Source organism: Balaenoptera physalus (assembly GCF_965194825.1).
Source record: "Balaenoptera physalus genome assembly, chromosome: X".
NCBI classification, from domain to species: domain Eukaryota; kingdom Metazoa; phylum Chordata; class Mammalia; order Artiodactyla; family Balaenopteridae; genus Balaenoptera; species Balaenoptera physalus.
The window spans coordinates 117,521,519-117,533,622 of NC_138903.1; the positions used below are offsets into that span (position 1 = coordinate 117,521,519).

Here is a 12,104-nt window from a genome sequence, read left to right on the forward strand (position 1 = left end):
GCTGCGTTAAATATTAAAATGTCTATAGAGAAAAACAACACTATAAAGTGAAAACAAGCCATATAGTGGGAGGAGATATTTGCCATGCAAAAATTGAAAATGAAACAGCACCTAAAAGACATAAAACAAATCAATTTTTAAAAGGCAACCAGCCCAAAAGAAAAACGGGCAAAGATTACTAACAGGCAATAGACCCAAGAAACTAGAGTGATCTATAAATATATGAAAAGATGCTCAACCTCACTAGTGTTCATGGAAATTAAGAAAAAGGAGACATGACTTTTACTTGTCGGATTGGCAAAAATGAAAACTCAAGAGTTGTCAATGGTATGGTGTCGTGGGACCACATAGACTGGTGTCCGTTATTCGGTACAGACACTTTGGAAAGTAACCTGCCAAGACCCAGAAAAACTAAAAGTGTGTGTACTCTTTAACTCGGCAATCCCACTCTACTATCTAAAAGGTACATACTCTGGAGAATTTGCCACCTAGTGTACAAAGACACGCGGACACCTGTGTTCACTGCAAGTTGCTTTTAATAGTAAAAAAAAAAAAAAAAAAAAAAAAAGGAAATAACATAAATATCCATCAATTGGGGAATGAATAAATGAAATGTGTCATGGTTGTACTATAGGTTAACGGTTCAGCAGTGAAAACAAACTAGATCATTATGCACCCACATGGATTGATTTCAAGAACGTAATGCTGAATTTTAAAAGTACATACAAAACCATATAATGTATTATTTACGGCCTGGAAGAAAATGTATCAAATTAAGGAAAATGGATGGTCTAGAAGTGGGAGATTAAGGGAACTTCAACTTTTCCTGTAGTTTATTTTAAAAAATAAACTATTTTAAAAATCTGTTCTATTAAACTATTCTATTTTTTTTAACGGAAGACAAAGTAAATATAGTACTGTATTTCCACTCTGCGTGGCCAGAACACAAGTGTTTGCTATATTCTTCTCTATACTGTCCTGCATTTTTGAAGTTCTCAAGATAAATGAAAGATGTGTTGTCAGATGGTTCTGATAAATACTCAGTTTGAGGAACCACCCTATTAAGGACCTAGTAACTTTATATGTTAACCTTCCCAGGGACATTTTCACTTTTAAAGAAGGCTGCAGTGTTTAATCCAAAGGCAGAGGCACTGTGGTGTTTGCTGTCACTTCTGAATTGTGGGTTACTAAGTTTTGCAGGCAGAACTTCAAAGGGTGTGATTTTCCTCCTGTGTGCTAGTCCTGCAATTTGGGTGAGTTGCCACCACTTTGACAGAATGATAGGTTTCCCTTAAGTTGGACAGCTCAGAGAGAGGGAACAGAGCACATTTCCCCACTTAATTATGCTTTCACTCTTTATCAATAAACCTGCATTTAAAACAACTCCACAGAAAATAAAATTTAGAGCAGGATTTATTGAAACACAGACACCTAGGTACAAATAAATCCCGTCAACTTTTATCAAGCATTTGTTCTGTCTTGTTCACCAACCTTGAGTAGATTGAACACAATTTAAAGATTTCTTGGCTTGTCTGCAGAGTATCAAGACCTGTGCATGGCTCTGAGACGCCTACTCCCTTCACCCCAATCAACTCAACCAGTTGTTTAAACTGCTCGAATCTTTCTTCAGCCACAGTTTTTAAGTGAGAGTCTTTTTATTGCTTTGGGCATGTTCCTTCTCCTCGCCAGTGCTCAGAATTTTAACTATGTAACTATTCAATTTCTCTCTGTCTCCTTACATGGGGGAGAAACGGGATTTCTGTTCCACACAGCTTGGCAAAGGCTAGCAGGGAGTGAGAGATTACAGCCAGATGTACATCTGCATGTCAGCAGCAAGAAGGTCTGGGATGGTGCTTTTTCAATCAGAAGGGAGTCATTTTCCCCCCTCAAAGGCGAGGGCCTCCTCCCTCTCATCAGATATTTGGCTGCTAGCTGCTCACTGATTAATTACTGAGGTTGCATCTCCACACAATTGGTCTTCTTAACAATTCTAGCAGGCTTCCAGTTCATTCCTGAATGTGCTTCCTATTTTTTTTTAAAGTATCCTCCTTTCCTAAAGCATACATTTGAAAAAAAAAGAAGAAAAAGAAAAATAGTTAAAAGAACAAAGCATAGTTTTTAAACAAATAAAGTAATTCTACCACAATTTCTAATATTAGAAAATCAAGCACCAGTGGGAGAGTAGTTTCAGGGGCAGGGAAACATTTTGGGTAGCCTTCAAATCAGAACACCAAGCCAATCACTTATTCTATTTGCATGTGAGGTATTATTCCATCTATCTTTTGGTTAATTCCAGAAATCCAGTTTATATTGGAAAGGTAAGGCAACACCGGCATCCCTTCTCTGTACCCCCAGCAGCCCGCCACACGCCCAGTAGAGATAGCATATCAAGTTCATTATTAGTAAGTTCCTTTTCTAGTTTGACTCTTTACTGAGAATTTCCATCTGTTTTCCAAGACAGATATATGAGGTGCACAATACAATCACTCCATGAAACCTAGCCTGGAAGCTGCTTCTTGGGTCACATTCTCATTTCTAAGGCGCTCAACATGCAATGCAGCCAGTATTAGGAGCAGTTGACTGTGAGAAGTATAATTATGGCTTCTCCAAGACAGGCTAAAGTCACAAGTATGGGCTGACAGTCACTACTTCAACTAAGATCCCATCTCTGTATCTGGGGAAAGACTGGAACTTGATAAATGAGCAGTAGCTCTGTGATGTCAACGACAATTAGCTCTGCAAAATTTGGGAGCAATCCAGTCGAAAATGTGTTTATTCAAGCTCTGAAAAGCTGCACCTACCCATCGGACCTCCCCAGGTTCACCTCTCTCTACTCCCCCACGTAACACACACCTTGTGGGCCACTCCAACAATTCTAAACTGTGATACAACTGACAGATGATGTTCATAAGCGTGATACACTCCCGTGGGTGAAGTCTGGGAATAGACGATTCTCGGCATGCTGGCTGGTAATTAGACCCTTTTCTCTAACTCTCATTAAAACATACTGAAATGCAAGCAAGGGAGAGTGACGCTGTTACTATAAGGAGAACCTTGAATCCATTCCAACTTATAACTAAAGTAAATTTTGGTACGTTCACTATTATCAGTAACAGATTATTGATGTCACACTTTACAGCCAATCATGGCACATCAACTGCGGTTGACAGTGGCTATCCTTATCATATCGGTGACTGCCATGCTCTCTCATGTCTCTGCGGATGATTTTCCCTCTGCTGTTAAAGGTCCTAAACCCCACATGGTAAATCCACAAAACAAGTTTGTTGATTGACTGAAGGAATGAATGAATGAAGTGCTTGCAACCTCAGATAAGCCTCCCACTGCGTTTATAATGTTCACACATTGGGCCGCAGCCATGCATCAATGAAAAATAATATTCTGTTACAAATAGGAAAGTCAACTGTGATTATGGGCAATTTTCTTAACCAGAAAGCATTGAGTAGTAAGATGCTTTGCAGCTGTACATTTTTATTAAGGGCTGTTTAAATAAACATAAAACATGTTTGCCAGGAGAGGGTAAAAAGACGGATGCAAATTTCAGTCAGAAAATAGGTACATTCATTATTTCTTGCATTTGCCTTAAAATGTGCCCCTAAAACAGCAGTTATCCTTGGATGTCATTTTTGAACAGCGACAGGGACCAGAAATAGTGACTTAATTTGGGCAGGAGTTTACTGGGACATAATATGGCTACTGTGCCTGGAGTCTTTCTTGGTCATAAAAGCAGTAAGGAAGTATGACATAACGGTGTGATGGTAAATCACAGCCCAAGCCATTTTGGTTGGCAGAATTTGAAAGACAAACATTACTTCAGGAGCAGAGAAGACGTGCCTAATTCCCTCCGTGCCTGGGCTGGGATCTCTTCAGCTTGTGCCGGTCCTGGACTCAGGTGTGTCCACATGGACAGGGGCCATGGGCGCAGGGGCCGGTATGGTCCAGCCAGGAGGTAGGTCTGGCAGGGATGTGAAGACTGGAAGCCCTGCCTCCATATCCTCCTCTCCAGGGAAACCAGGCAGCCCAACTGAAGGAGAAGGGCATCCTTGCGGTGCCCTGTGGAGCCGAAGGGAGCGGGATTGGAGGAAGAGGAGAGGCTGGTCCCAGCCACTCTACCTTGGAAATGATGGGGAGTTGAGCTGATTGCATTCGCGAATCTCTGCCATTTTTACGTCAGGCCAGCCCAAGGCACCTCCTCCTTCCCTTCTAAGGTCTCCCCTTCTGGCTGCAGCTGTGGTCCAAATGGGCTTTGGTGCTCACCACAGGTGACCATAGCCTTGGGATGGAGCCTTCTTTCCTAGCTTGCTGCATTTTCAGAGCTCAGAAACCTCTATTCTCTTGTATCTTTTGTTTCACACTGACAGCCCCAGGCCATCGTCCTCTCCCACTTCTGTCTTCTCTGTCTCTGCCCCTTTACGGAAATCAGCTGCCCTCTCATAGTAGGGTAGAACATAGTAGAATCCCAGCAAGGCTTTCACTGGACCACTCATCTATATACCAGGGCTTTTCCCCGCTCTCATTCCTCACGCATACACCCTTAACCCCATCAATTCTCAAACTTTAATTTCAAAAAAAATTGTGGTAACAGATCCCTAACATAAAGTTTACCATTTTAACCATTTTAAGTGTACAGTTCAGTGGCATCATGTACATTCACACTGTTGTGCACCCATCCATCTCCAGAACTCTTTTCATCTTCCCAAACTGAAACTCTGTACACATTAAACAACTTCCCTTCTCGCCCTACCTCAAGTCCCTGGCAACTACCATCCTACTTTCTGTTTCAATGAATTTGATTACTGCAGGTCCCTCCTGTAAGTGGAATCATACAGTATTTGTCTTTCTGTGACTGGCTCATTTCACTTAGCATAATGTTTTCAAGGTCCATCCATGTTCTAGCGTGTGTCAGAATTTCCTTCCTTTTTAAGGCTAAATAGTGTTCTATTGTATGTGTATACTATTGATACATTTTGTTTATCCATTCATCCATCAATGAACACCTGGATTGTTTCCACCTTCCAAACGTTCCTCTGAACTGTGGAAACACTAGGAGTGAACATCAAAAGTGCTGAAGCTTTCAGGTGTCCCATCTTCTGTTCTCTGGAATCCTCCTCTTGATCGTCACAGCCCTCTCGTATTGATCATGCAGATGGGTTGCTAAGTGCCTGACAGACTTTATCATGTTCAATATCCACAACAATGAAGTGAGGCAGGTGTGGCTCCCATTTTAGAGAGGGTGATTCTGAGACTAAGAGAAGCTAAGCTAAGCTAAACTAAGCTAGCAACTTGGCTCAGGTCAAAGAGTTAAAAAGTAGCAGAGCTAGGATTTGAGAGCCCCACTCAGAACCACCCGCTCTGGTGCTTACTCAAGGCCCAGGGGCCCTCTGCCACCAGTTGCTACTCCCTTCTGTTTGGTTTGGGGTTGTGTTGGTTTTTTTTTTTTTTTCCCCAGAGAGTTTTTCTTTCTTCTTTTTTTAAATTGAAGTATAGTTGATTTACAATGTTTTGTTAGTTTCTGGTGTACAGCAGTGTTATACACATATGTGTGTGTGTGTGTGTGTATTTTCTTTTTCATATTCTTTTCCACCACGGTTTATTACAGGATTATTGAATATAGTTCCCTGCGCTATCCAGTAGGACCTTGTTGTTTGCCTATTTTATATATGGTAGTTTGTATCTGCTAATCCCAAACTCCTAATTTATTGTGTTGGTTTTTAGGAGAAGTGGAGCTGATTCTGCGCACTGGCAGACCGTTGACCACATGTACCTGGAGGGGCCCTTTGAATCCTCAAATCCTGACCACCACCACTACCACCTTATCTGTCTCTCTCTCTGTCTCGGCACGTGCACACACAGAGTTCTGAAATCATTCTAACGTGGGGCTGCCAAGACTTCTCTATTGCTGTTTAAACCAGTCAGCGAGCTTTATTGAGATGCCAGGATTTAGAAGACTGGCCTAGAAGACTAGGAACTCGATTCATGTTCTTGGATCTACAACTCTTCCACAAGCTATTTGTTTCATTTCTTCTCCTGAGGCGGTCTGTTCTTATCTACCTTGAATGGATTAAGTAAAGAGGTGCCCAGCGTTTTTAAATGCTGGAAGAATTAGGCTTGAGGCTGTTGGCAGATGCTTACCTGTTAGCTTAGGTATGTCTTAGATGCCTGAGTGACACCAGGCTCCACTAAGGAGAAAAAGGCCCCAGGGGTTTTGTGGCTGAGACTGGGATACGTGTGTTGGGAGGGGGTACCCCATGGGGGTGAGAAAAGGCCCGGTGGGGTAGGAGTGTTGCAACCATCAAACACAAACTCCACTGCCTCAGTTTTGCCAGGAGCTGACACAGTCCACGCTCTCTCTGCCACTACCACAAAGACTGGCCAGAGTGGCTGTGCACATGCCGGGACCCTGGGCAGCAGCGGGCCCAGCTGGGTAAACAGACGTGCAGGAGCAAAACAAGCCAATAAATCACGGCCCGGCTGTAGCCTACCCTAGTCCCCTCCTCCCCTTCCCTTTCAGCTCACCCGGGTCTCCATATGAAGCACATGGGCCCTGGTGTCCTTTGATCTATCTCCTCTCCCTTTACAAGGGAGAAATGTATCTATAGGAGGGGTGAGCTCAGCCCCGCCGGTGACCCGCTGCCAGAGTTCCTTGCAAGGAGCCGCAAGCATCACACGTTCAGCTGCTAACAGCAAAAAAGGGTGAGCAGACATGGAAACATAAGGTTGGCCTATGGTTAGGGGGCCCTGGGTGGTTGACCTTCACAGAGTTATGGAGACGAATGGGGCATGTTCTCCACTTCAAGCACTGGCGCATGGGCCACAGCCTGCCTACACTAAGCCCATAGGACGCTGCTAACGACCAGAGTTGAGCTCAAACTCTACCTTCCTTTGCCTCACAGCTTGAGGTTTTTTGTTTTTTGTTCTTTTAAATTTTTATTTATTTATTTATTTTTATATTTATGGCTGTGTTGGGTCTTCGTTTCTGTGCGAGGGCTTTCTCTAGTTGTGGCAAGCGGGGGCCACTCTTCATCGCGGTGCGCGGGCCTCTTCATTATCGCGGCCTCTCTTGTTGCGGAGCACAGGCTCCAGACGCGCAGGCTCAGTAGTTGTGGCTCACGGGCCCAGCTGCTCCGCGGCATGTGGGATCTTCCCAGACCAGGGCTCGAACCCGTGTCCCCTGCATTGGCAGGCAGACTCTCAACCACTGCGCCACCAGGGAAGCCCCAGCTTGAGGTTTTTATACACTGCACGTGCTCGAGTTTGGAGCTCTCACCTTTTTGAGATCCCTCAGCCTGCTAGCAAATGGATATACCCTCCATTGTATGTCATTGATCCCCAGAAGACTTCTTCCTTCTGGAGGCCCACATAGTGTCATGATCCACTGGATGATCTTCTGACTGCTGTACCTCTAGTGCCTAAAATAGTGCTAACACATAATTGGTGCTGATTAAATACTTGTTGAGTGAATGAATGAATTGACATAGTGTAATGGTTAAGAGGTAGTCTCTGGAGTCAGACAGACCAGAATTCCAGCCCAGGTTCTGCCAGTTTGACCTTGGGAAAGATAACGTACCCTCCCTCGGCCTTGGTTTCCTTGTCTGTAAGATAATGATAACAGTATTGTAACAAGACTATTCGCTACTATTATTATTTTGTATACCAACTGCAGGCAACTGGTCCAGATTACCAGGGGTGCTGAATTGAAGGTTCTGTGGTCTCATCCTGATTCGATAGAAGGGAGTGCTCTAAAGCCTGCTATGGTGAAGATGAGGGAAGTGAGAGCTTACTTGCAGGGAATTTGCCTACTCTGGTTTGGCTGGCCAAGCCCAAGCTATCTGGAGTAGTCTTCAGGGAGAAGTATATTACATACATATGACAGGTAGCTTTTATCAACCATGCAGGAAAAACATTTATGCCTTCAGTGGGGACTCTCCCCCAGAGTGAGGGCAAGGGATGAGGGTAGGTCTGCCTACTAAAATTCTGAAATCATTCAAATAGCTCATTACTTGCCCAAGAGTTGGAAATAGCATTCAGACTCTTCATCAAAGAGCTCCCTATTCTGAGTCCACCATCAACAGAGAAGCAGACCCTCAATGGGAAGTCATTTCCCTATTCCTGAGTGGAATCTTTGGCTCTATAAGCAGAATGGCTGCCTTACCATGTGCTTGAGTTTGTCAAATGTCACACACTATATTTCAAACATGTGAGTTGACATCATGTGAGCAATATTGCACTCATTTCCAACCCTATTTGAACTTCAAAGGAGATGTCAGCCTCATTGGCCCCACCTAAATGTGTGGTACTTTTGATCAACTGGTACCTGATGGCCAAGAAGACTTAGAGGCCCATGTGTAATTAGAAATGGAGCCAAGAAAGGGAATTTTTGACTAAAGGTAAATGAACCCAAGTCTTGGAAAGTTTGAGTTCAGCTGGAAACACAAACCACATGAGGTCAGAGTAAGTCTTAAATTCTCTATCTGAAAACACTCAAATGACATCACCTTGAGTCTGGGAGTATCCTTGGGGTCTGGAGAAGTGTGAGCCAGGAAGCCTCCCTGGAGAAAAAAAATCTTCCCCACCTCCAAGTCTCTCCAGGGACTTTTAGCTCTCAACAAAGCTGTAGGGTGGGCTGGGCTATAAGGGGCACTGTAAGGATGGGAGTAAACTTTTACTCCCACTCCCTGAGCCTGCTTCACCAAATGACGAACTCGCTTGTGTGCATTACTTGAAAATTACATAAACAGCACCGTGATCTCCAGAAATACCTCCTTGTTGGCCTCCAGCAAGTCCCCTTTTTTACAACTTTGGGGCTTGGCATTCCTCATGCTCAGGGAATCTGGACAGACTTTAGGGAGACCTTAGCAAACAAGAACATGTGGTTCAAGCAAATGGATGCCATCTGGCCAGTTAGCAAGGGTTATAGGCAAGGGACACCCAAAAGGGAGGCAATTTTGAGAGTAGTCTGAGGGCGAAGGCCCCAGCTGAGGAGAAGAGACCTCAGAGATATTGTCCTGGGATCTGGCTACTTGAGGCAACTGGGGGCTGAACACAGCAACAGAAAGGGGAGACTAGAGGGCAAGGAAGATAAATGGGAAGGCTTCCTTCCAAACTCCTCCTTCTCCATCAGACAGAAGAGAGACAAAGCTGAAAAACTGCTCTCTTCCTTTCCTCTGCCCACCTCCCTCTCTTGCCAAATGAAGGGGGTACAAAGGGGCCTGTGAATAATTGTGTTTTACAGAAAGGCTAGGTCCCCTTTTTTACTGATAAAGAATTTGAAATAGTCATTCTCTAAATAGAAAGGATTTCACCCAAGTTATTTGCACTTCACACCTGGGCAAAAACTGCAGACAATATCCCTTATGAATATAGATATAAAAACCCTCAACAAAATTCAGAACAGGTAAATCCATAGAGACAGAAATTACATAAGTGGTTGCCAAGGGCTAGGGAGAGGGGAGAATGAGGAGTGACTGCTTAATGTGTATGGGGTTTCCTTTTGAGGTGATGAAAATGTTCTGAAACTAGATAGTGATGATGACGGCACAATACTGTGAATGTACTAAATGCCAGTGAGTTGGACACTTTGAAATGGTTGAAATGGTGAATTTTATGTATAGGTGTGTTTTACCACAATAATGAAAAATCCTTAACAGAATACCAGTAATTATTGGTATATGAATTACATGAATTCAACAACATATAAAAAGGATTACATACAATGACCATGTGGGATTTTTCCCATGAATTCAAGGTTGGTTCAAAATATGAAAATCAATCAATGTAATACACCATATTAATAGAACAAAGGACAAAACCCACATGTTCATCTCAGTAGATGCAGGATAAGCATTTCACACAATCCAGTATCCTTTCATGATAAAAACATTCAAAAAACTAGAAATAGAAAGTAGTTTCCTCAATCTGACAAAAGACGTCTATGAAAAACCCACAGCTAACATCAGATTTAATGGTGTAAAACTGAAAGCCTTCTCCCTAAGATCAGGAACAAGACAAGGATATCTACTCTTACCACTTCTATTCAACATTGTACTAGAGATTCTAGTCAGGCCAGTTAGGCAAGAGAAAGAAATAAATGGCATCCATATTGGAAAGGAAGAAGTAAAAATATCTCTATTCACAGATAATATAATTTTGTATGCAGAAAATCCTAAAGAATCTACAAAAAAAACCCATATTAGAGCTAGTAACATGTTCAACAAGGTTGCAGGATACAAGATCAATATACAAAAATCAATTGTACTACTATACACTAACAATAGATGAATTGAAAATCAAAACAACAATTCCATTTGCAATAAAAAAATAATTAGGAATAAATTTAACAAAAGAAGTGTAAGACTTGTGTACTGAAAACTATAAAACAACACTGAATGAAATAAAAGAAGCAATAAATAAATGAAAAGACATTCTTTGTTCATGGATTAGAAGACATAATATTGTTACAATGGCAATACTCCCCAAAACAATCTACAGATTCAGTGAAATCCCTAAAAAAATCCCAGCTGGCTTTTCTTGCAGAAGTTGACATGATGATCCTAAAATTCATATGGAAATGGCAAGAGACCCAGAGCTAAAACCATAAAAACTAAAACTAAAACTCTTAGAAGAAAACATAGTTATAAGTCTTCATGACCTTGAATTAGGTAATGGATCTCTAAATAGGACACCAAAAACACAAGTGACAAAAGAAAAAAAAAAGAGATACACAAAATTTTCGTGGACTACATGAAAATTTAAAACTTTTGTACTGCAAATTATACCATTCAGAAAGTGAAAAGACAACCTGCAGAATGGGAGAAAATATTTGCAAATCATATATTTGATAAGGGACTTGTATCTAGAATATATATAGACCTCTTACAACTTAATAATAAAAGGACATATAATCCAATTAAAAGTGGGCAAAGATCTGAATAGATATATTTCTCTAAAGAGGATATACAAATGGCCAATAAGTACATGAAAAATGCTCAAAATCATTTAGCCATCAAGGAAATCCAAATCAAAACCATGAAGAGATACCACTTTACACCCACTAGGATGGCTATAATCAAAAAGACGGATTTTGCCAACAAGTATTGGCAAGGATGTGGAGAAACTGGAATGCTCATACGCTACTGGTGGGAATGGAAAATGGTGCAGTCACTTTGGAAAACAGTCTGGCACTTCTTTAAAAGGTTAAACATAAAGTTATCATAAGACCCCAAAATTCCACTCCTAGGTATATATACCCAAGAGAAATGAAAACATATGTCCATCCAAAAACTTGCATACAAATGTTCATAACAGCACTATTCACGATGACCAAAAGTGGAAACAACTCAAATGTTCATCAACTGATGAATGGATAAAGAAAATGAGGTACATCCATACTATGGAATATTATTCAGCCATAAAAACAATGAACCTTGAAAACACTGAGAAAAAACGAAAAAAAAAAGACCCCCAAAAAGGCCACATATTACACTATTGCATTTATATGAAATGCCCAGAATAGGAAAATCCACAGAAACAGAAAGATTAGTGGTTGCCAAGGGCTTGGGGGAAGGGAAAATGGGAAGTGACTGCTAATGTGTAAGGAATTTCTTTTTGGTGTGATGAAACTATTCTGGAATTGGATAGTGGTAATGGTTGTACCATGTTTAAAATATACTAAAACCACTGAATTTTATAGTTTAAAATGGTGCATTTTATGGTATGTGAATTATATTGCAATAAAAAATGGAAAAAAGTTGTTTTTGTTGGGAGATCACTCTGATATTTGGTATGGAATTCAAAGGAACTCATAGAATTATATGACAGTGTTATAATAAAATTTTTCAAGTCTCATCTTCTTATTTATATGAACAAGATTTCTCAGTCCTTATGTATATAAAGAAAGAAAATTAGAAATAGAATTGATGTTGAATAACTGTCTCTTTCTAGCAATATAGTAATATTTGTCCATGGATACCTGAAAAAAAGTCCCATCCATTTCACTGAGATGCATTTAAATAAAAATATGCTTTTTGTAACTGTTAATTATTTTCAAAACCTTTTAATATATTTATTTTGTTTTGATCATTTATGTA

General features: G+C 41.2%; 1 protein-coding gene across 1 annotated transcript in view; it reads right to left on the bottom strand.

Moving 5' to 3' along the window:
- Positions 1-390: 390 nt before the first annotated feature.
- The window catches only part of PABIR2 (PABIR family member 2), a 79,469-nt gene continuing 67,755 nt past the window's right edge, over positions 391-12,104 (bottom strand). Inside the window, exon 10 of the mRNA XM_082445435.1 lies at positions 391-2,053. Within this exon, the coding sequence (XP_082301561.1) occupies positions 2,026-2,053 (28 nt within the window). The 3' untranslated portion in view covers positions 391-2,025. The remainder of the gene's footprint in view (positions 2,054-12,104) is intronic.